General features: G+C 36.8%; 1 protein-coding gene across 3 annotated transcripts in view; it reads right to left on the bottom strand.

Annotated features, from left to right (window-relative positions):
* The window catches only part of LOC145967589 (zinc finger protein rotund), a 149,398-nt gene that overhangs the window by 86,682 nt on the left and 38,621 nt on the right, over positions 1 to 24,095 (bottom strand). Inside the window, exon 2 of one of the 3 annotated variants that reach the window (XM_083092619.1) lies at positions 7,748 to 8,002. In XM_083092619.1, the coding sequence (XP_082948745.1) occupies positions 7,748 to 8,002 (255 nt within the window). Of the gene's footprint in view, positions 1 to 7,747; positions 8,003 to 11,492; positions 12,149 to 24,095 lie in introns of those variants that run through there. The other 2 variants (XM_083092620.1, XM_083092621.1) reach the window with 2 other exon arrangements.

Here is a 24,095-nt window from a genome sequence, read left to right as displayed (position 1 = left end):
AAATATGCGGTTTTCTTCACGTTTATGATTTAATGAATATTTTTATATACACATACATATACGCATACATGTTGATATATTCTTTCAGATCTAAGAATGTATCTCTCCATGTTGCTATGTATGATTATCAGTCATCAGAGAAAGATGCGAAAATAAAATCTGGTGACCTCTTTGACCTGTCTACTGCAAGAGCAAGCCGCATTAATTCCATTAAATGCAGGTTGAAAATAAATTTCATGAAATATTTACTTTCTTTTGTTAAAGACATTATCTATAAATCGGTATTTTCGTCCACATTTAGAAAACGAACAGTGTGTTGTATTTCTAGATATACAATTGATTTCATTGCAATGCTCAATAAAAAATTGTTGACTCTATAGTAAAAAACTGGATATAAAGAATAAAAACAACTAATATTTTATAACCAACTTTTTAAATAAATATAAAATTTGTCTCTCTAAATAAATATAAAGTCTGTCTCTCTCATAAAAGATACATTTCTTATATTCTATCATTTTTTTGTGCAACTTGAATATTTTATGGTGCAAAATCTCTTTTTAAAATCCGTCAAATATTTAAAAAAAGATGGCGGAAATATTGACTATAACTATCTTCAAAAGTCAATATTTTTTCGCATCTTTCTTTTGTATCTTATCCTTCTTTCCTTTTCATTACTTCTTTCAAGTCAAATATCAATTTTGACATTTCCACTCGATTTTTAAATCTATAATTCCAGATCTCCAACAATTTTTGCAACATTTTCCGTTCCTTTTTCCCTTTAATAAATTGTAAAGAATGATGAATTCCTTTTAAAAATCGAATAATGTTCGATTCGCGGGATAAACACGGCGATATGCAGTCGTCCTTTGTGATCGAACTTTCTTAACGCATCGACACCTTGACCGAAACTTTTTGAGAATCTCTCGAGATAGTTGAAAGTTTCGCGAAACTTAATTGTGGTAAGAAGAAAGTGCTTAAAAGTTTAATTGCGCGACTTTGAATTGCTATATCTGGTTATAATTTTCTTGATACGTATTCGCTTGCACCATGATTATTAATACGAAAAAAATTTGTTTTGATAATTCTTCAGTTTAATCAACATTCCATTCACAATCCGAGAGCCAAAAAATTCTTTCGCTTTTATTACTTTTTTTAAAATTATATATTTTTTAAATTATACACATAAGATTCAATAGCTTAGATTAATAGTTTGATTCCATAATAAATTGTGAATATTATCAGATTATTGCATTATTTCTTAATGATAGATATATTTATAATATAAATCAAATCATATTTTCGTTAGCAATCAGTTTGATGATTCAGTTACGAAAATGACATTGAAAAATATAACGTTTTCATGCATTAAATTTTTGAAATGTTAATGGATTTCTCTTTTTTATAATTATTTTGGATTTTACTTTTTTCAATTTTTAATACATCTAATACACTTTTAATAAATTGAATTAATTTAATACATTTTTTAATAAATGTTTTAATACACATTTAATACATAATTCATACATAATTTAATTATCAAGATATTTCGTATTTTTAAAATATATCTTAACAAAGTGTCTTGGATACTTTCTGAAGAAAAATATAAATTTTTCATTAATAGTATAAAATTCAATTTTGTCATCTAAGAAACATGATTTGACATGATTTGACTTTGCAATTAGAAATTGTCGCATGAGCGATTTCCGAGAACGTAGATTTTTTAACCGTCACGATCGATCGAACGTAACGCGATGGCGTCTGCTACTCATCATTAAAAAACACGTGGCCCTTGGAAAACACTGGTCCCTCTGTTTCTGCGCGGCGCCCTTTGCTCCGCGCGTTACTTTTGAAGAGACGACGATGCGCGACGTATTAATTGCCTTCTTTTAATATCCCGCGCCGTTTTACGTATGAATCATTCATCTCTCGAAAAGGCGCGCAATGGGATAAAAAACCGATTTCTTAATCACACAACGTAGATAATTCACTTGTTAACAATATTAATCGGAGGAGAAATGATTAATAATATAAAATCTTAAAAAAAAGCAAACTGCATTTTGCAATTAATTTAGCAAAAAACTTAATTTTAAATAGCACTTTGCACAAGTAATTATCGCGCTAAATTTAGTAAGCTAATTTCCTTAACACTTAAAAATATTTTATGTAAGTAGAAAGGAGTGAAATAAACATATCGAATAATTTAATGTACGTTATTTTCTTACATGTTCTAAATGATAATAATTAAAAAAAACTAAAATACTATATTTACATGACGCGTTTATTGAATATCACAATATCATAAAAGATATCATTAAAAAAATTAAAAGAAATATTAGAAATTTACTAGAATTTCGATATAAACAAAGGGGTATAAAAATTATTATATTTCATGCAGGACGGTTTTTATATCCAATTATTTAATTAATTCAACTATTCCACTTCACTTTCATATAATTTAAATTCTCTTTGTGGATATTTTAATATGTTTGAAAAATAGAAATGCAATGCTCTGAAAAGAACGACAACTTCTTTATATCGCCGCGTTTGTTCAGACGCTTTCGGCCCGGTGGCCGTGTTTCGCGCCCGAAAATCGTGCAGGAAAATCTGGAGAATCCTCACCTGTCGTCGCAGCGCGAATCAAACGAGGTACGAAAGCGGATAATTATGATCGATGACGAAGACGAGGATCTCCCTTAAGCGCGGCTCCCAGGGCCACGGTCACGTACGCGACTTACGACGTGCCCTCTCGGTACGTACGTCCTCCTCCTGTACCTGACGATCCCTCAAAAACGCGTCGCGCGCGGTTCCCATATCACCGATGCAGAAATTCAAATTCGCCGTCATTAATAAAAATTAAAGAGACATCAAGAGCTGGTCTACTAGATCGGGTCACCCGAGGCTCTCTCTTCGGCGTGTGTTTTTCAGGGTGCAGCCGCATGTAGGGACCTCGGGCCCACAGGCCAGCCACTTTTATCTTACCTGCCACGGCACAATAGCGTGAGACTATGGGCCCTTTGTACTTGGCTTTCACCATCATCTGCATACGCGCCCCTACGGTACGCGCCCGGGGCCGGCTATCTCGCGTCGCCGAGAAACTATATGCGGTTTTTTCACCCGGATCGGTTCCGGGAATAAGCCGCCGTTCGCGTCTTCGGATGCCGGAAGCATCCGAAGCTGCTTTTTTTTCCTCCCGATGGAACGGGTGCTAATTTTTTTTTGTCAATCCTTTAACGGTGCACCCTCGCGGAAAACGGTACATTCTCGCGATGAATTCTCAGTCACGTCTCGAGGCACGGTCGACCAAGAACGCGATCAACCGCGATTTTCATGCTAACAATCCTTTACCGTTAACCATGATACTCAAAATGTGAAGAAATTTGAATATACATTTTGACAATTATTCTTTGATTACATTAATTTTCACAGATATATATTTTAACATATTCCTTACATTTATTATTATAAGACATTAATTGGATTAATAATTGCAACGAAAAATTTGCGATAAAAATAAAAAATTTCTAATTATATATAAAATGTAAAAAAAATTCAATATATATGTATTATTCAATACATATTATTCAATACATATGTATGAAATTTTATAATGAAAGAATGTGTATGAGTACATCAAAAGATATCATTTTTATAACAAATATAATTTTAAGTCAAGCGGTCACATAACAGTAAATTCATTGCGGAGTCAGACACAATACAATACGAAGGACTAAAAATCACTGAAGAAAACTGTTTCCACATGGATGAGCAGGGAGATGAATGACGAACACGAGAAGGAAGGGTTGGTACACTAGAAACTATATATATAGAAAAAGGACGGTCATAACTCTATTCTAGGCCCAAATGTTGTGACACCGCCACCAAAAAGAACTCTATGTTAGGTCGATGCGTGAACGTTATGTGCTTTCATTGTTTCTGTTATACAACCGACTACCAATCCTTTTCGCGCTGTAAAGGATGGCTCTCGAAAAACAGAAGTGCGATGATGATACGATAAAAGCAAAGGAAAGAAGCCATGAGAACCCAAGATTCGGAAACGTTATGTCATATAACAGCCTTTTTAGACATGTATCATTTAAAAATATATGTATATGATAATATCCGTTATGTTTCTTATGATGATTTTTTTATTATAAATTACACAATCGAAAATATAATAATAAGACTAGAAAATGCAATTAAACTATAACTTAAATAATTGTGAATATCATGAGATTTTTAGCTAAAATAATATATAAAAATAATATATAATAAAATAATATATAATAATAATATATAAATATATCAAAATTATTATAATTTATATTAAATATGTTGAGATATTAATTTGATATAAAAATATATCAAATTAATATCTCAACATATTTAATATAAATTATAATAATTTTAATTAATCAAATTTTAACTAATAAAAAAATAATAGTATCTACTAAAAAAATGATACATGAGAAAAATTTTATGAAAAAGGAGAGAGTATATTTCAATATGCATAAAATGTATTCCTATTCATATGAAAAAGATATTGAATACAGACGTAAAAACTTTTGTATCACAAAATGTTTTTTTGTTACACAATGACGCGATATAAATTTCTTCATTCGAAACTTTCATTCCACCGTTTCATTTTATTTCATGCGAAGCATCCGTTGGTTCTGCTACTTTTTTTTCTGTGGCAGCGCGTTGCCCTACGAATTCATTAGCCAATCGGAGAAGACGGCTTCGTCACCCAGAGGCTCCGCGTAGATAGAAAAAAAAATCTTATTTCGGCGCTGGTCCCTTAACGAACGGTCCCGGTACCGAGACAATGCCTTACTTCTCCCCATTTTTTTTTGTCTCTCGCCAAACGGAGACAAAAATCCCGTTGCGCGATTTGCATGCCGGCTGTCGCTGCCGCGCCGAAGCTGCGCGCAGAAAAAGCCGATCGAAGAAGTAAAAAAATGCTGCAGGGGTTGCGCAAACCATTATTTTAATTTTCGTATAGCTACACCGTGTCGAGGGGACGAAAATGACGAGAGAAAGAGAAGGGAAGAGCGAAAGAGAAAGAGAAACGAGGAAGATAAGGTGGAGGGAAGGGGGTAAGGGGATAGTTACGGAGGAAAAGAAAAGGATGGATGAGTCTTCTTTTGCATAATCTTCGTCAGGGGTGGTGTTTCGCGCGAGGCCAAGGACTCCTCTCGCACGAAGGACGATCTCGGGTGCTACCAGTACTAAAGATACGAGAGCGGCCGAAGGTGTTTTGCATCTCGTTGGATAAAACGACGCGGGACCTGGATGAGACCCCTTCTTCGCCGCCGAGAGAAATTACCCTAAAGAACGCCTCTAAGCGTTTTAAGGGATTATGGTCGGGCAGGCGTAAAAAAACCCGGAAAAGGGGTTGACCACCCGCTGGGCGAAACCGGCGACAGATTACAACCTCCGAAAACGTGTTACTGATTTCGCACATGACACAGTTATACACAATGTTAGCTGTGCGCTTACGTATTACTGTCTCATATATTCTTTTCACTTTTTTTAAATATTGATTCCATTATTAAAACTATTATATTTATAGTAAAATTATAACGATAATATCGATTTAATGAAGTTAATAGCTCATTCGTGTTATAAATGAGAAAATCTTGGAGATTTTTAATTTAAGCCCTAACGGTTTCACGACGATTCGTCTGGTCATGAATCGTTCAACGAGATAATACGATCATCTCCTCGAGAGATGCCAAAGAGTGAAAGCGCTTCCTCGCCCGTATGCGCCGTATGCAGATTGGCCGATTGTCTTGTAGGCTCGTTCTTTTTCTTCTCCCATCTATCGCCCCCTCCCCTCCGAAAACTTTCACGGACGGTGTCCCGTGAGAATGCCAGAGACATTAGCATGCCGCGGATTATTTAAATCGTCCCCCCGTTGTCGTAGTTCCTTGTTTTTTCCCGAGGCCTCCGCGATAGTCCCATGGCGTGGGTCCCGCGCGAGCACCCATAACCATAGACAAAAACCGGGTGAACCTTTAACGGAAGGAAGAAAAAGAGGAGGAGGAGGGGAAGAGAGAAAAAGAGAGACGATAAACGATGCCTCGGGATAACTCTTCCGCGTGCTACAGGTTCTACGACCGATAAAGAGCGTCCTCGAGATGTCTGCCGCTTCTATTCACATTCAAATCCGGTCCTTTTCGTACCGTACGAAGATAGAAGGCACACCCTAATTTCAGTCTTGGAAAAACAAACGAGTCCTCTGTGATCGAGATTCTTTACGATCTTTTTTGAGTAATGGGAGCGCGACGCTTAGAAATGAGAAAAATGAAGTAGAGTATATATTTTAAATGTATGTAAACTTAAGATATATCAATTTTAAATATTCTTCTTTTTTCTTAATTTAAAAGAGTCATGCCTTCGTAGCAGTTTCTTTCGTTAATTGTCTTTTCGATTGTATCCTAAATGAGTCTCTTTAACCGATTAAGGCAAGAAAAACGCTAATTATCATTATCGATTTAAACGGCCAAATTACTACTATATTATCGTTATTCACACTTTTCTCTTATTTATTCTCTTTCATGCAAATGCGCTTATACATGCTCTTTCACTGCTCTTCCTCGAAAGTCTTTTTTTCACGCTTCCGTCTATTTGTTTTCTTCCTTTTTTTTTTATTCCGAGATGGAACTCAACGAAAGAACACTGCTATGTAAAGCGATTTTCAACCCTTTTTGGCGCCCTTTTTCGCTGTCGTTTTTCGAGTCGTTTGTACCCCATCTTGCCTCTCACCCCCATCCTTTCCATTTCGATTTTACTGCTTCACCCTTTCCCTGCTTTTTCGCAGTCTTTGTCTCTTCCTCTCTTGACGGTCTCCTCTAATCCAGTCTCGTCTAAATTATGCAGGATTCTCATCCGGAGATAGCACGCGAAAGGGTGGAGGGAAAAAAAACAAAATCAAAACAGGGGTAGAGTATTCCCCGTCCCGCTAACACCGCGCATTAAAAAAAAAAAAGGATGTTGGGGATTTTTTTCTACTATTTCCGAAGCTTTGGTGCCGTTGTTGCTGCGCATTTAACGGTGTCTTTCTTCCGGCCATTTTTAATTCAGCCAACGTTCTTTTCTTTTTTATTCCTTTTTCGTTCTCTAACCGTTCCTTTCTTTCAGTGTTCTTTTTTATCAATTCTTTGTCGCGACTGCAGCTTTTGCCAAGTCCGCAAAAAAACGTAGCTATAGGAGAATAATTCAAGACTCAATGGTATTTGTTAGATTGTTGTAATCTTTTAAGAGACACAAAAGTTAATTAGAGTTGCTCCTATTATTATCTACTTTACGAGCACGATTTTCGTGTCACATTTTGACGAATAAAGAATTGACTACATGCCACAATTTTTGATGGATAAAAAAATTGATTGTGTACTTATTTCATCTACCTCACTATTACTGTCTATAAAAGTGCTTACTTTTACGTAATTATTAAGCCTTTCTATAGACAGTAATAGATCAAATAACATAAGTACAAAATCCATAGTAATAATTATAATAGTTATATCAATAGTAGTAGTTATAATAGTCATCATAGTTAATAATTGTTTGCTTGGTTTGTACAGAACAATATCTTCTAGAATGGTATGATTATTTTCATCGAGGGATATTAGTTTAAGAAAAATAGTCTAAGAGATTAGGAGATCTTAAAATCGTTAGTAGCTTTTTAGTGTAGTTGTTAACATGTTGAAACGTCAGTATAAATGAATTGCAATAAAAGCGTACTCACGTCACTGGAAAGGCCATTGTTCCACGGATAAGGCGGCTGAGGTGGGGATTGTTGTTGATGGTGAACACCGACGCCAGTGGCCGAGTGCGGATTGTGAATGTGTTCCGCCATGACACTAACCCAATGGGCCAGACCACCGCTACCGGTGGTCGCTGGGCCTGTACCACCTGTTCCGGTCCCACCCGTCCCTCCGCCACCTCCACCACCGCCACCACCGCCTTCTTCGCCACCCTCCGACCATGCGAATGAATTCTTCTGTAAAAAAGCATAAATCCATTAAGCATATATTAAGCATAAAATTTTTAAAAATGTTTAAGATTACTTCATAAAAAAATCAATTGTCAAAGAATGTAAATAAAAATCATATCTTTGATCTTTCTCTTTTATAATGTTCTTTTCTACGTATTAAATTATTTATATTAATATTTTGCTTATTCTTTTTATATTATGCGCACGAATATATTTAAGAAATTGTAAAAATAATTAATTTCAGAAAAAATTTAGCGCGTGTCATTGTTTCTAAAAACGTTAAAATTGACAAGTATAATTAATTACAAAAGTCGATATCTTTGACTTGATAGATTTTGAACGGGATCTTTCTTTTGCATTAATCATGATGATTATTTAACTCGTTCATTCTTGTCTGCTGGCAAAGCAGCATTAGGTATTCATGATCGAGTGCGCGAGAAGAGTTAGCCCATTAATAAATTGATCGATGAATTGGCTGGCGTAAAGCCAAAAAATTTGTTGACGTAAAAATGCCTAAACTCATTACACATGGCTTTCCATTGCAAAGTTCGCTTCTAATTTGTCAGTCGCAGTGAATTGAGCGATATTAAATTAAACAGGAAATGACAGAATTTAAATTTATAATATTATTATTTTTAACTGCTTAGAGATATCATCTTATATTCTTGTAATTATTTCATGCAATAAAATATGCTCTTATATAATTCATCTACTAATTATTTATTATCTAATATTTGTTGGAAGAAAATTGAAAGATATTTTCACATTTCACATCTTTAAATCTCTCACGAATATATCGTAAGAAAATCTGATCATCATGACGTATAGATTATTCTATATGTGTATAGCGGTCAACATACACACATTTACAAAATTCGAGTATAATTATACCGATTTGCGGCACTATCGACCGCGGGAGACATCGTAAGAAATTCATAGCCTCAGACAAAGAAGAGAAAATGTACGTCGCGCAGGCGATAGCCAATCGATATGTCGTCGAATGCAGAGAGAAACGATGAGCACGGCGACTGTTACAAAAGTAGATGCAACTGAAATCATCTTTGCAGAACGCTCTCGTGATTCGCTTTTGTACGCGATATCGGCGCATTATCCGTTTCCGTTCTAACGAAAAACTTTATATTCATCGAACAAAATTGTGTTGAAATTCAATATTACTAATAACACCCTTTCCCAAATTCAATATGTGTAATCCTTTTCTTGCACACAAAAATTGTTCCGCTGTCAACAGATTAAAGAAACATTTTTTTTTTTAAATTGTTACTCTTAAAAATCGATTCCAGAGCGGATGCTCTAGAGCGATACAATTATTTCTTCCTAAATTTAATGATAATTAAAACAAGTATCTATTCTCTTTCTTTTATGAATATTATAATATTCTTTTTTTATTTATTATTACTTTTCTCCTTTTAAATCTATAATATATGTATTAGATTTTTATAAATAATTTTACAATAATCGAGTATCAATTCTACGCGTGAAATAAAATTTTGGTTTTTTCTGACACAGCTAACTAATCGCGATAAATCATTAATTAAGGGGGGTTTAGATTCAAATCATTAATTGTTCGTGCAGCGGTGCATCGTGAGAAAAACGTGTTACGAATCGCAAGCATGATTATTAGTCTCTCAAATAACTATCCCCTAGAGCTTACCAAGGGTGTTATTTCTTAAGGGAGCCTCAAAGGGGGATGACGCATTTCATTATTGCGACTACTTAATTGCACGGTCTCGAAGCACGCAGTACGACGTCCGTGATATTTTTTTCTTTGGGTTCAATAGTTCTAAATATAATAACATCCAGATCGAGAAGTAATTACTTGTTAATTAATTAAAGTTTGGTATTCGAATATGCATTCGTTCGTTTATCGATCTATCGATTATAAGCTGACAGTGCTTTATCTCGATTAAACTTTTCGATGCAGTAAAAAAACGGTAATTAAATCAAAATCTTCTTTATAATAATAATAAAAATATTATTAAATTCTCTTCCATAGTAAAAAATATAATTTGATGAAAATTCTATATTGTAAATACATGTATTATAAATACATATATGTGATCGACTAGATATGTCTTAGAAAAAATCATCTCTTCTGAATCATATAAAAAAAAAATAAGTTGTGTACAATTGAAACGAGGCAAATCTGCAGGTGTACGTATATTTGGGTCATGAATCGTTGTAAACGCTGTGACTAAAACCATGTGCCAAGAAAACTTTGTAATTCGAGTGAAAATAAAAGAAGGTAATAGGAAATAACTGTCAGCACATTTTAGTGTGTTGTAGCAAATTAATAAATTAGAACAAAAATAAATTTAAAATGCGTCAATCAAGATCAATTTCAAAAAAACTAAATTTATATTTTTGTTTAAAGTAATATTTAAACTGCCACTTATAAATAATATATTTGCGTGTAAACATGATGAAAAACATTGTATTAAATGACAAAAATTAATATTAATATAAAAGTAAATACAATTATAATTAAATTTTAAATTTTAAATAAATTCGTAAACTATTTTAAAAATTTACAATCACTTTTATATACTTATTTTACTAATTTATCGTCAAAAAATTAATAATATAATCACTATTATATAATCACTATCTTTCCTCGAACGCAATTTTTCTAATTTATGTACAAATTTTCTTTCCGATCTTATAGTCGCATGGAGAAAATTTGAAAAAGATTAGCAGCGTAAATAAAGCAACTTAATTGTAAAAATACAATCTTCGTTCGGAATAAAAAAAAATCGAGACAAATAATCATGTGATAAACATCAAGATTCTGAAATAAAACACATTGAGAACATTCGAAAAGAATTGTCAAGAAAACAGAATGTTACTCAAACAAACAAATTCTCGACATGGCCTTGCGTTTCAGACTTTTGTTACGCGAAAACTCTCGTTGCCGTTAACTATGCTGTAACTTTTTAACTGACAATTTATAATACCGTCGACCGACAAGCAGCCACGTTAAGACATGCTTTATCTCGCAAACAGTTTCGCCGACCTGTCAACCGGCCTTTAACTCTTCGCTAACTATCCTCACGATCATTGCCGACATCGTTTACGTCCCCCCATACTTGGCGCTTTTCCATCACTTCCGTTTATATCCTCCTAATATACATATCATAAATAATATACCCATGTGATGTTTGTTAAACAAACGCACAGTTACAGGAATATTTCAGAAAAATCTCTAACTCTATTTTCTTCATTTTAGCGCGAATGATGCATGTATGTAAAATTATGAACATATTTAGAATTACATAATATATAGTAAAAAAACACAAGCACATGAATATATAAATTATATTCGAATTCATCATATTTGTAGCCTTCTCTTTAACATTATACGCGAGAAAAGAGACAATTAACGATGTGCATGCATAACGTCGCCTATTGTTACGTTGCAATATTAGCAATTTGCAACAACAAGCAATGCGACGATAGAAAATTTTTTAACGACTCTAACCTCATCGTGATCTTCCCGATGAAGAGCCAAGTTTCTCGGAAAGGCGGGCACGCTGCTGACGGTCAAGCCCTTCAGGTCCTTTAACTCCTTCAGTGCCCCGAGCGCGTTTAAGTTGTCCTTTAGGTTCGCTAGATTGAAGTTAATCCCTTGCTCTTTGAAATTGAGATGCCTGTTGAGTACAGTTTTGCCTAACGCGCTCGCCAGCAGGCTGTTGTACAGCTCGTTTCGTAGAATAAACTTTCTCTCGGCACTGCTGTCATCCTTGCTCGACACGTCATTCGAGGAATCCGAGTCCACCTCGACGGAAGAGTTTGAGACGACACTCATCGTGGACATTTTACCGTTCTCGTTACACCAATCCGACGCAGTGAAAAATATCTTTCCGGATGTCGATGCACGAAAAAAGCACCTCTTTCTTGGTCTCCTTCGCTTGCTTTTCTATTCTTTATCTCAACAAAGGGTGAGTTTCAAAATCGCAAGGACCTAGTAAAATACCTGTACATGTGTTCCTTGTATATGTATATAGGAATATATAATTAAATAGGTTCTTAAATTGTGTATATATATATATTTTTATTTGCTTATCTATTCAGTAATCTCCTTTTATTTATTTTTACTTCGTACTCAGTTAAGAGGATAAAAACGCCGCGCGGTGAGCGCGGTCTAGGAAATTGCTTCAAGAGCCCACGTGGCACATTAACGTACAGTTAAAAACCGCTTAAAGAGCTGCAAGGTTGGCTTCCGAAGTCGAGTGTATTCATCCACAGGTTCCATGTTGCCTTGAAAAAAATAGGTTTCCTTCCGCGCATTGTGGCTTCGCACGGAAAAGGATTCAAGGGAAACGACGTGTCTCCTCGTCTTCGTTCGCGCCTCGAGCTTTCTGTTTTATTGCCTGTTGGCGGAATAAGACGCCATAAGACACAAGTACGTTGCTTATTTATTCCGCCTTCTCTCTTTCGTCTTGGCAGAGAAGGCGCTCTTCGCTGTTGTACAATTAACCCCTAACTGTATTATTACTATCACTATGATTGTTAGCGGACTAGTACCGAGGACTAAAGCGCTCCTTTCCTTCTTCTCCTCCTCTCGCTGCTTCTTTTCAATCACGCTTGTTATTTCGCGCTCATGATTCATACGGCCGAAAAGGAGCTTTCGTTTCTTTAACGTATTTAAATTTATATTATTAGTGCGCGCCGTGTCTTGCGACCGGCGCGAATTCGAAGGAAAAAAGACCGCGTTACATTTAGGAACTTTTGCGCGCGCAGCTCATTACGCATGGCCGCGGGCTTTCTAATTGGCTGGTTAATTAGCGCGGGAGGCTCCATTCTCGTCGCGGACACGAGGTTTCGACGTGCGTCATCTCGATCTCTTTCATCTCTTTTTTTTTACTCTCTTTTTTTTTACTCTCTCTCTCTCTCTGTTTCTATTCTTCTTCCTCTTGCTTTTCCTCCCTTATTTCTTTCTAATTATCGCTCCCTTAATTTTCTAATCTTTGGGCTAAAACACGTGAAAAATAGGAACTTTGGTTGATCGTCTGGGATCTCTCCCGTTTTCGCGACATTAACGTCGATGTTGCCCCCTCTTCGTTAAGATTTATCCCTTAGCGAGAACACGCAGCATCTTCCCCGAACTCGCCTTCCTCCACCTGGTCGGATCTCTCCGTCGCCAGGAAGAAGAAGAGGAAGAGGAAGCACTGAAAGAGGCAGAAACATCTTCCTCGGTGACGCGAGGTGGCATCGAGTAGCATCCCCTTAAGCCTCCGTCACGTCCGGCGGCGTCATTCTCGTGGCGTATTCGTGGAACTCGTTCAGGAGGCCGCGCGGCCCCCCTCTCTTCATCGTTGGCGTGAATGACGCGACTGTCGTCGAGCCAAGTGCGGCCGATCGGCACCGACGGACCTCGCTCGGGCCCGCGATCTGTCGGGCCCACCGGGGCCCCTCGTAAATCGCGGACGACGTAAGGCTCCCTTCGCGCCGTTCGCTAGAGCAGTGGTGGGGGTAAATATTCGTTCAGTCGCACTCGAGCCTTAGTGGAGCGCAGGTGATTTTCGTTTCTTCCCTCGGTGCACGTACGCGTTTTCTCGCTTTATGTTAAATGCGCGACGGGGTAAGTCTCGCGACAACCGCGACGTACACTCGCCGGTAACCATTCGCTTCCTTCTGTTCTGCGCGGCGACTCGAGAAGGGGGTCGGCCTCTCGAATTCCAGTTTCTTATGTGAGCGCGACCGCGCGACTGGTTGATGCAGTCCGCGGCGGAGCATAAGGAAGCGGAAGCTCGGCGCTCTCTTTCTCCGTCCTTCTCTCCCTTTCTATCCTTCCTACTCCTACCGCCGTCTCCTTCCTTCGCGATCTCTCTTTCTCGCGCTTGAGACCAAGGAAAGACGCGCACGCTTCGCCGTAGCCGCCGGCGTCGTCGACGTCGTCGTCGTCGTCGTGGTCGTCGTCGTCGTCGTCGTCGTCGTCGTCGTCGTCGTCGTCGACGCCGTAGTAGCCTCCGTCTTTTACTTCCTTTTCCTCCCCCTACCTCCCTCTCGGCTCTCACGCTCTCTCCAATCCTCTCTGTCTTTCCTAATCTTTTCCACCCTCTCCTTCTTCGTCGATCTCGCGGACGCGCGGCGCCGCGTCGTGGTAAGAAGTGGTAGATGGAAGTAAGAAGGAGAAAGAAGTAAGAGGAACGAGAAGGAAAAAGAAAGTACGCGAGACAGAGAGAATCTCGAAAGGTGGAGGCGGAGGATGGTATTGCGGAGAGAAGGGAGTACGGCGAGGGGGGATGAGGGTAGGGAGACGTAGCCCGCGAAGAAACAGATAAATATAGATATTTTTCCTTCGGCCGGCCACCTGAGAAGGGGGTGCAAGTAAGAGGGCGATGGAGACGGTCCGAAGGGTGGGGGAGAAGATGGTAAGGAAGTAGAAGGGGGTGGGGGAGTGTGTTGCACGCTCGCTTCCCGCCCCCCAACCGAATTGGAAAAATGGAAATAATAAGAGTCGCCTCCTAGGGGGTTGCATGGCGCGCTGCATGAGAGTTTGGAGTCGGGGGCGGGGGAGGGCGGTGGCGTCAGGGTGGTAAAAGAGGTACGACGGTGGAAGTGGGTGGATGGGGTGGTAGGAATTGTGCGCAGTGCAGCATGCGCTCTGACGACCAGAAAGCACACATCCAGGAATCGATGTGTGCGAGTGTCACGTGTGCTCGAAGCGAGAGAGAAGAAGTAGGGGCGGTTTGGAAGATCACGGCGATGCTATGTGTATATCGTGTGCATCTGTGTATATCCGAAGAATACTTTGACGAGTGTCAAAAGCAACATGGTTCTAAGCGCAGACTTTTTTTTTTCGACGTCTCTTAAATTAATCTCCCACCACTGTATAGATGACACTACAGTGTCAAAGCGATGAATCTCACTTAACGCATGTTAAATTACATAGCTGTTTTTCTTAGAGATTATTTATTTTAGAGAAAGATATTGGATAAGAAAAGTAAAAAAGAAGAAGGAATATCAGCGAGGATCTGTAGATTTAATGTAGCCTTCTAATGTGTGTGTGTGTGTGTGTGTGTGTGTGTGTGTGTGACAATTCGAATAACCAATTATCTTCGTTTCTAAAACACAAACATGTATTTAGTTTATTATTTATGCGATTTGTAAAAAAGAAAAAAAATAATAAATCAACTTAATTCGATTTCAAACGTATTGAAGTCTGTCAACTTTTCTGAAGAATGACGTTATAACGAGGAAAAATTCATTGGAACTCATAAAATAATCCGATCACTTTCGGTAGGTCTCGAGCGTTACGATCGATCGATGTAAAATATTCATGCCAGTTAGCTTAAAGTACGGACTAATCGGCGCCACGAATACACCGTAGCCTCGTTTTACGAAACGTTCACAAATAACCGACGAAAGATAGGCCGCGGTCGCAGGTAGTGACGCGCTTCTTCTCGAGTGGTATCAGCTTTTCGGGTTAGCTCGGATGTACACACGCAGTGGAGCATCCGGAAAAAGGAAGGAGAGAGAAGGAACGTGACTCCCCGACAGTCTCAAAGATTCATTCTCTTCTTTAACGGAGGATATAATCGGAGCAAAAGCACCAGTAGAGCGAGAGAAAAGGCGGGGAAGAGAGCTCGACGCACTCTAATGCCTCTAATGCCTCTAACGGTGCATCCCTAATTACCATTGTACCATTGGTATGCAGATAGCTTCGCACTATTGGAGAACCCTTTCTTCCTTCCGCCCTAAATAGCCCGATGAAACCACCGAACGCCACCACCCTTTCCTCTCCACCGCGGTGTCTCATTCCGCGTACAATATTATTTGTATTTTGGTTTACGGGGCGGAGCGAAAATCGAAAGAGAAGAAGTTCGCCGGCGCCGTACAATCGTCCATGCACGAAAAGCTCGATTCCGTCTTCAATTTCTCATGCTTCTCCGCGTCGCATCCTCCGGGAAACGGCTGTCCCTCTTGTCATTCAGAGCCCAGAGTATTATCGTTATTACGCTCGTCACGCATGCGAATGCGTGCTTGCCACTCGCGTGAGAAGTCACCCTTTCAAGCACCATGAAGTAACGCATCGTGCGCAACCCCTGCTTTCTCTATACTTTCCTATCCTATTATTACTTATAAAGCAAAGTACATCATTATTTCGCTATCACTATAATTGAAAAAATAAATTTTGAGAATTTTGTTGGTACCTATTGTCAATATTTGATTAAAATTTATATTAATTTTTATAAAATTTATTTATTTTATAAAATTTTATTTTATAAAATATTTAATGAATATTAATTATTTATTTTATACAATTTTTATTAATATTTCATTAAAATATATGATTTATCTCTTTTCAAGCCTGTGATGTGAATTAAAAAGTTACAATACATAGAAAAGGAATTAGCATATTTTCGAAGATATTTTCTGACAAAATATACGACAAGAAGATTGTGGAAGAGAGATTTATATTATATTACATTAAAACTTGACGATTCTATAACATTCGCTCCGCTCAAAGAACAGCATGCTTGGCGAGAGACGAAGAGCGAGGTAACGAAGTTACGAGAAGGCCACGAAGAAGAGGGCAACGAAAATTAAAGAAGCGCTAAGCCAGGCGCTAAACCGAAGAACCACTTGTTGAGCAGCTTGCGATGGCAGCACGCCGGTTAAAGGAAGATCGGGGCGACTCGGAAACGAGGGTGGAGAAGGGAAAGGGGTGCGACGGATGCGACGGCAACGAGGAGGTAGGGAATAGGGGGTAGAGTGTGCGGATATGCAGATGAGGGGCGGCCACCCCCGTGTAACTAACTTCTAACTTTCGCGTAACGGCCAGCAGCGGCTTTCCGCCAGTTTTACACCGACAGCTCTCGCGCGACGAGAGTTTTCGCTCTCCCCCCATTCACCCTTTCCTCGCCCTTACAAAATTAAATGCGAACAGCTCGCCAACCTGGATTTCTCAACCCGTTAGATTCCACAGAAGCGAGATCGATACGATCGTTTCGAATTCGAGAATGACCGAAGGATCTTTGGTTACGATTAGAAAATCCGTTTTTTTTTTTAACAATTTTCCCCTCGTAGATATAAAAATATGCATATAAATATAGAGCATAATAGTACAAGCGAATGAGTCAGACATATTTCCTTAGCAATTTTTTTCTCTTATATTTGCTGCTCTAATATTATTTTCTAAAATATATTAATTTGTAATATAAATAATTTATAAATTACAAATTGTAACAATAAGTTTAAAATGTAGATAATTCTGTTAATAATAACACAACGATATTTCAATAATAATAACACCTGATCCAAATAATATTGAAGAATGGAAAAAAAGTGTGAAAAAAATTTAATTGTTAATGCATTTATATTCTTGCTTCTGATAAATAAAAAAATGTTGCAATATACTATTTTGTCATTACAACTTTTTTATATACTAATAGAAATATATATATTAAATAAAATATACTTATTTATGAAATAATAAATTAACTAGTATACATTATGATTTATACTCTGATTTATAGATATTATATCTTGGGCAAAGAAACTCGTAGCGTGGGAGAGATTTACAAGGACCTTCTTCAAAAAATTATCAATTAACTTCATTTTACGACATAATGCGGCCAAAATACGTCCTCCTCGTTCTTCGGAATAAAGCGAAGAAACCGCGGGACAACCAAGCACCACAGCACTTTTCCATCTTTGGTCGTTTTTCCGTTCGCCGGCCCGTCGAAAAAAGCCAAAGAAAAGGATGCCTGGCGCCGGGACGTCGGCGACGACGAGTCTCGACCCAGATATCCCGTCGTCGTCGTCGTCGTCGTCGACGACGACGACGTCGTCTCCTCCACGGCTCCGGCTTTTTTTATTTTTCTCTTGTGCTCTCCCATCGCGAACGAACCCTCCCTCCAACGTCCCAGTTGAGGTAGGTTTTTCCACCCTTTCCATCCAGCATTACCCTCTGAGCATCAGCTATACGCATACATCGAACCGCGCTTCTGTCCGGCGCGAGAGACGTTTGCGTTAGAATGGTCCTCGTAAGAATTCCCGTGCGATTCTCGTGATGAACGAGTACATTGATCTTACGAGTCATTCCTGAATCATTTTTATTTCAAGTTAACGCAGAGAAAAGGCGATAGTGTAAATCAGTGAAAATCCAATCAATTGGTCGGAATAAATTCGTTATAGACATCTACTGGAAAGCAGTTTGCATGTAACATTCCAATTTTAATACCTTCAAGAAATAATATTCTATGTTTTGCTTCAAACATAGAAAAACGCAACATTATATAGTACGTAATTTTCTTATATTTAATCAGAATGTTGTATTAAGACTATTCCAATTGTAAATTAATACTTCAAAATATGAGACATTCTAATTCTCTGAAATTTAAAATTGATACAATTAAGTTATTTTTAGGGAATTGCTTTTACCTTTGATAATGTATTTGAAAATTTTTTATAGATAAAGTTGTCCAAGCTGACACAATGCATTGTTATGCATTTATTATAAAAAGTGCCTCAAGATTTAAGTAAACGCTACCTTTGTACATCTTGCGTCATTATTGTAGGTTACGCATGCATAAAATAATAAATTAAGTCGACTGATATGATCGGAGAGTAGCGCGATTGGTCGCTGTCACGGAGAACCCTCCTTTATTTTTTTTATCACACTACAGAAATCTCTATGGTGCCGGCCATAGAAGCTCTTACGGTACGCGGCCATTTTGAATTATTAATGCCTACATACGATCCGATGCTATTATAAATAATAAATCAATGCAGTGCAATGCACCGATGTCACTCAAGAAATAATTACATATTTCCATATTAATTCTCTTTTGATGTCACACTATACACAAACATTATTTCATAACAGCAATCTTACAATCAAATCACAATACACATCAAATCACATAAATTATTAATTACTTGATGCATCTCAATACAAGTTTTACGATTTTACAAAAAAGATAAATATATCGATAAACATACTCCTGGACAAAATTAACGCATAATTTTTTTTTACTTTTTCTTTAAAATTTTTCGTTAAAATTTAAATATCAGCTTTTAAAGAAAAAGTGAAAAAAAAATTATGCGTTAATTTTGTCCACGAGTATAGAAGATAAGTATATACATGTAATATTTGAGAAATTTTTAATAGTCAAAAACATTCAAGCCGAATAAACTCGAAAAAAAGGAACATCTAATAAGATCAAATTTAATATTCTGCATTAATTAATTCTACCCGACATATGCTTAAGAACGTTTGATAATATCGCTGTGGCATCAACTATTCGATGAAACCGCAAAGTGACAATGCGTAGTCAAAGATTACAAGTCAGTACAAACCTAGGAAAGGGAGGGAGAGAGAGAAAGAAAGAGAAAACGAGCTTTATCTCCAAGATCTGAATGATGACGAGATCCTGAATAAATGTCGTGGAATGAGGTGCGTATCAGTTTATGTGGGCTAAATTGTTTAAGGGTCGGTGTGTCCTTAAGCTAAGGCAAAAGGTTGTCTGGGGCGGCGTCTAGCCATGTCTATCGATTATCCTCCGTCCTTGTCTGTCCCCTCCGATCTTACCGTCCCTCTCCCGTCGCCCCACCTTGTCACCCGTCTATATCTATACATCTCCATCCTTGCTTCTCCATCTTTCTATCGTATTTCTCTCTCTCTTTCTCTTTCTTTCTTTCTCTTTTTCTCTCTCGTTCTCTTTGATTCCCTACCTCCTCGTCACCCATATCTTCCTCCGTGCTCCTGACCTGTCGCAAACCACCTACGCACTTACGTATGATATTTGGACCCTTCTTATAACGGCGACACACTCGATTGGAGGATTTCAGTTGCAAGGAGTGAACCTCCAACCCCATTATTTATTGTTAATTCTTTAGCCGTGCGGTTAATGTCTATTTAATTTTTTATTAAAAACATATGTAAGTTCATTATAATTGTATATTGTCAAATATTTATTGTTAAATTTATTATTTCTGCATATAAATACATACGAAATAAGAATGTCAAAAATTTAAAGAGAAAAGAACTTTTATCGTTTATTCTTTGAAATTGTATTCAACGTTTCCTTTTTTAGTTCAAAATTTTTAACCAAATACACATACGTGTATACACATATATTTGTGATATATATTTGCAATATTTCAAGAGTTAAATATTATGTAATCTAATGAGGAATATTGACGGATTGTCAATATAAAGGATATTAATGAAACTATTTCTGGTCATATTATATGTATAATATCATGATTTCAAGTATAAGTAAGAGGCTAGATTTCGATTCTGGATGCCTGAATTTTGTTAAATGTACGTTCAATTAATGTTACAAATATAAGCTAATACAAATCGAATATCACACATAAAATGATTATAAGATTACAATAAAAATTACGAGCATGCAAAATGAAACGCATCGTACATTCGTCTTAACTATTGGAATATTTTGAACCGGTTGAAGTAACTTTTCGCTGCTAACTACTTGCGTCATATAATGTGTTACGATTCGTTCGTAATGCGTCGCAAAAGGTGTCGTGAAACATAATACATGGCATAAAGAATGAAATGGCAAAGTAGGGCATGTTTCATGTCGCGCCATCAAAGAGATGTAGAGAAATACTGAATATTTTTAATGAAGATTAAAACACACGATTGAAAATCTTGAATCGAAAAAACATGGTGTAACATATTTCTTCTTCTTTTTTGACATCGCATTGTCTAATATATTTCTTAATCACTTCTTAAATATTCTTAAAAATTGCAATGTTAAATCTTCAAGATTGCAATTAACAACATGCTGTTCTTAAATTTGTTATTCTCCAAAATCTGGCATCGCTATCAGAAAACTTGTAATTATTTGATCTATTATTCAAAAGAAATGAGAAAGGAAATGATCTCTCATTAATTCTTTATAATGATTTTTAAAATGAATTGATAATAATAGTATGTTATATTATAACAACTTAAAATAATGTATACTTGGCACATTTTCCTTTGATTACAATCAAACTAAATATCATATCAATAAAAATTTTACAATATTTTTATTTTAAATTTTAATACAAAATTATTCTATCGTCTGTTACAAAGAATAATTGAAATAAATTTTTTTATACGTTATCTCTCCATCATCTCTATCATCTTGAAAAGATACAGAGATCTTACATCAATTATATATTTTATTGCAAATTTTATATTTTATATTTTTTGACATATGTTCAAAAATTATTTATACATGATATTGTTAGTTTTTAAAAAATTCCTTAAAAAAAAAAACAATTAATGTCAAGCTGCTATCATGAGGTAAAAATGAAGTTGAAAGAGAGTAAAACATTGAATATCATACATGCCGTCTTAAGCTTAACAATTTTACATGATAAATCAAATTAACTAGATTTCCAAATAAATGTACTACTATATATCAAGAAAGAAATAGAAAAAAACTGTGAAATATCATGAATACAAAATTACATGAATGAAGCACAGACTAAAAGATAATCATCTGTAATAATACTTGTAGGACTGGAGTGAGTATCAGTGGGTGTTCCAAGTGACAATTTGCGATACACGCGCGCGCGTGTGACGGACGGGTCGTGACCTAGGCCGTCTTGAAGGGCAGACATTTTTTAATCGATAACCAGTCCCCTCCTCCCCTTCCCCGCGACGACCGACACCCCCGAAGGCAACGGAGGGTGATGAGGTCGCTGACTAAAGGGGAGACCGAAGGGGGTGAAGAGGAGAAAGAGAAAGAAAGAGAGAGAGAAAGAGACCGACCGCGACGATCGTGGAGGCGTACAGACGCCACACCGTACTTCGGTGCTCTCATACCACCAGCCTAAATAAAGGCCCATCCCTTAAAGCGGATCGGCTCGAAAACATTGTTAAAGGGGATGGAGCGCCGAAAGTGGTCTTAGCCGGGTGAAACAGGAGATTGGCAAGGTTCACCAGTTGTCTCGATTAGTCACGATAATGGGTCGCCGTTAATAATAGCGTCGAGACAGCGAAAGTTCTCCGCGATACGGAGAGACACGGTTTTAGCGAAACTAGAGACACTACGAAGATGAACACGTGGATTGCATTAAGAATTCAATATACGGTTAAGTTTCTGCAAATCACAGTGCGATAAAATAAAAATATCTCGTCTTCGATAATTTTCTGACACTTGAAAAGCATGAAAAAAAAATATTGAAAAATAGCGTACGTATGACAAATATTTGCCGAAATTTTTATAAAACAATTAAATAATATAAATTAGATAAAAAGAGGGTATTATAATAAAATCAAAATTTAACCTTTAAAGTCTCGTGTTAATTTTAATTTCCAATATATGTATAATAATATATAAAAAATATATAAAAAAATCATGTTTAATAATCAACAATTTATCAAGGTCTTGAAAGAGTCTCATTGGCATATTCACTGATTTTTCTGGTAATCTTGCGCGTCTCGAGTTTCGTCAGGTTATATCAGACTACGTAATAGCAAAAAACAAGAAAAAAGGCAATAAAGGAGAGCGAGCGCGGAGAACTCGGGGCGAAACGGCAAAATATTGTTTTTCCATTCTTCTCGCGGGCGACGATGGCGAGACGAGGTGCCAGCAGTGTTTTCAGAAAAAATATACTACCCCCGCCGCCACCCCCGCCCGCGGCATGTCGATCTGTATTTTTTCCACCCCGTTTTCCTTTCCCGTCATCATCGTTATATCTTGCTCCTATGGCAAACGCAGGGCTTGCAAATTTCGAAACAAAAACATCGGCCGAAAGTAAAACCAAATTTGTTTTGTGCCTTTTTGCAGTCACAAAACAAGACAGGTGTAAAACTACAATTAAAACTACAATAAAAATTGTTGTATGGATGGAAAATAGCGTTTCATCAATCATATCGGCATTTTTCTTTTTTTTCGTTTGTTGTATTGTATGTCAGAAATTGATCGCTGAATTCAAAACATTGCTAATCATATCGTTTATAACAAATATTTTAATCTTTTTCAAACAAATTTAATTATTGCTTAGATTTAGAATTTATAATCTATAGCAAAATAATCTATAGATATATTATAATTTATAAAAAAATAACACCAATAGCCTTATTATTCAAAAATATTTGTATATAAATATAAAAATTTAATAATTAGTTTTTTTCATAATTATTTAAAATCCAAAATGGATATTTTTAGTAAAAAAATTTCAAGAGGATTTTGAGTCAGAATATTATACGTAACAATTTGCAAATAATTAATGTACATGTTATTTTTTAATCGATAACATCTTATTCTGGCTAATGGAATAATATTTATAAAAAAATCATCTACAAGGAAATTCCGCGAATGGCTCTTAATGGATTATCATTTTTACAGGCGCTATTTCTCGAGAAAAAAAATTGAAAATATGATATATTGTCGATTTGCGGACTTGATATTGCATCTATATTCGTAATTAATACCTTCTTAATGATTCGGCGAGAACCGTAAAAGGAACGAACGCGATATATGTATGGCCGCTTCAAATTCGATACTATATATTTTACGAGCACGTGTGTTTGTGTTCGTTATGTGTGTGTATGTCTGTTTGTATGTGTGTTTGTCATGTATGTGTATACGTCTATGATTATCGGAATAATTCGTGAAATGTTAGAGTTAGAGAGGAGCATCCCTCGGATATCGCGTTACTCTAACGACAAGCTGGTGGTTGCGAGAAGCGGGATCGAAGTCGCTCGAAAAGCGCATCGCTGCTAATTACGATGAAACGGCGGGAAGCGTCAACGTCTCGTTAGCGTAGATTTTGTTAATAGTGGCATGCACGACGCGAGATTCACCTGTTGCGTAAACATGGTAACTCTAGGTGTCCCGGAATTCTAAACGAGTAAGAGCCTCAAGAGCGCCCGATAAAATACTTTTACCGAACATACACTTTTCCTCTCTATTTCAGTGTCATAATGAGTTAGTAATTAATCGAGGAATCAGTAAATGCGATTAATGCGATACTTTCTTCCATAATAAATTGTATAACCATCTCGCTAATGAATAGAAAAGAGTTAATATTTTGTAAAGGGTCGATGTTGCATCTGATATCGAATCGATATTGAATCTTGTAGAAATAATCGATATTCACGTGTCGG

Source organism: Camponotus vicinus, unplaced genomic scaffold (genome assembly GCF_025532165.1).
Source record: "Camponotus vicinus isolate PSW18456_S1 unplaced genomic scaffold, iyCamVici1.0 SCAF_2, whole genome shotgun sequence".
Lineage (NCBI taxonomy): Eukaryota > Metazoa > Arthropoda > Insecta > Hymenoptera > Formicidae > Camponotus > Camponotus vicinus.
The sequence above is the reverse complement of the archived record's forward strand: the minus strand, read 5'-3'. Positions and strand labels throughout refer to the sequence as shown.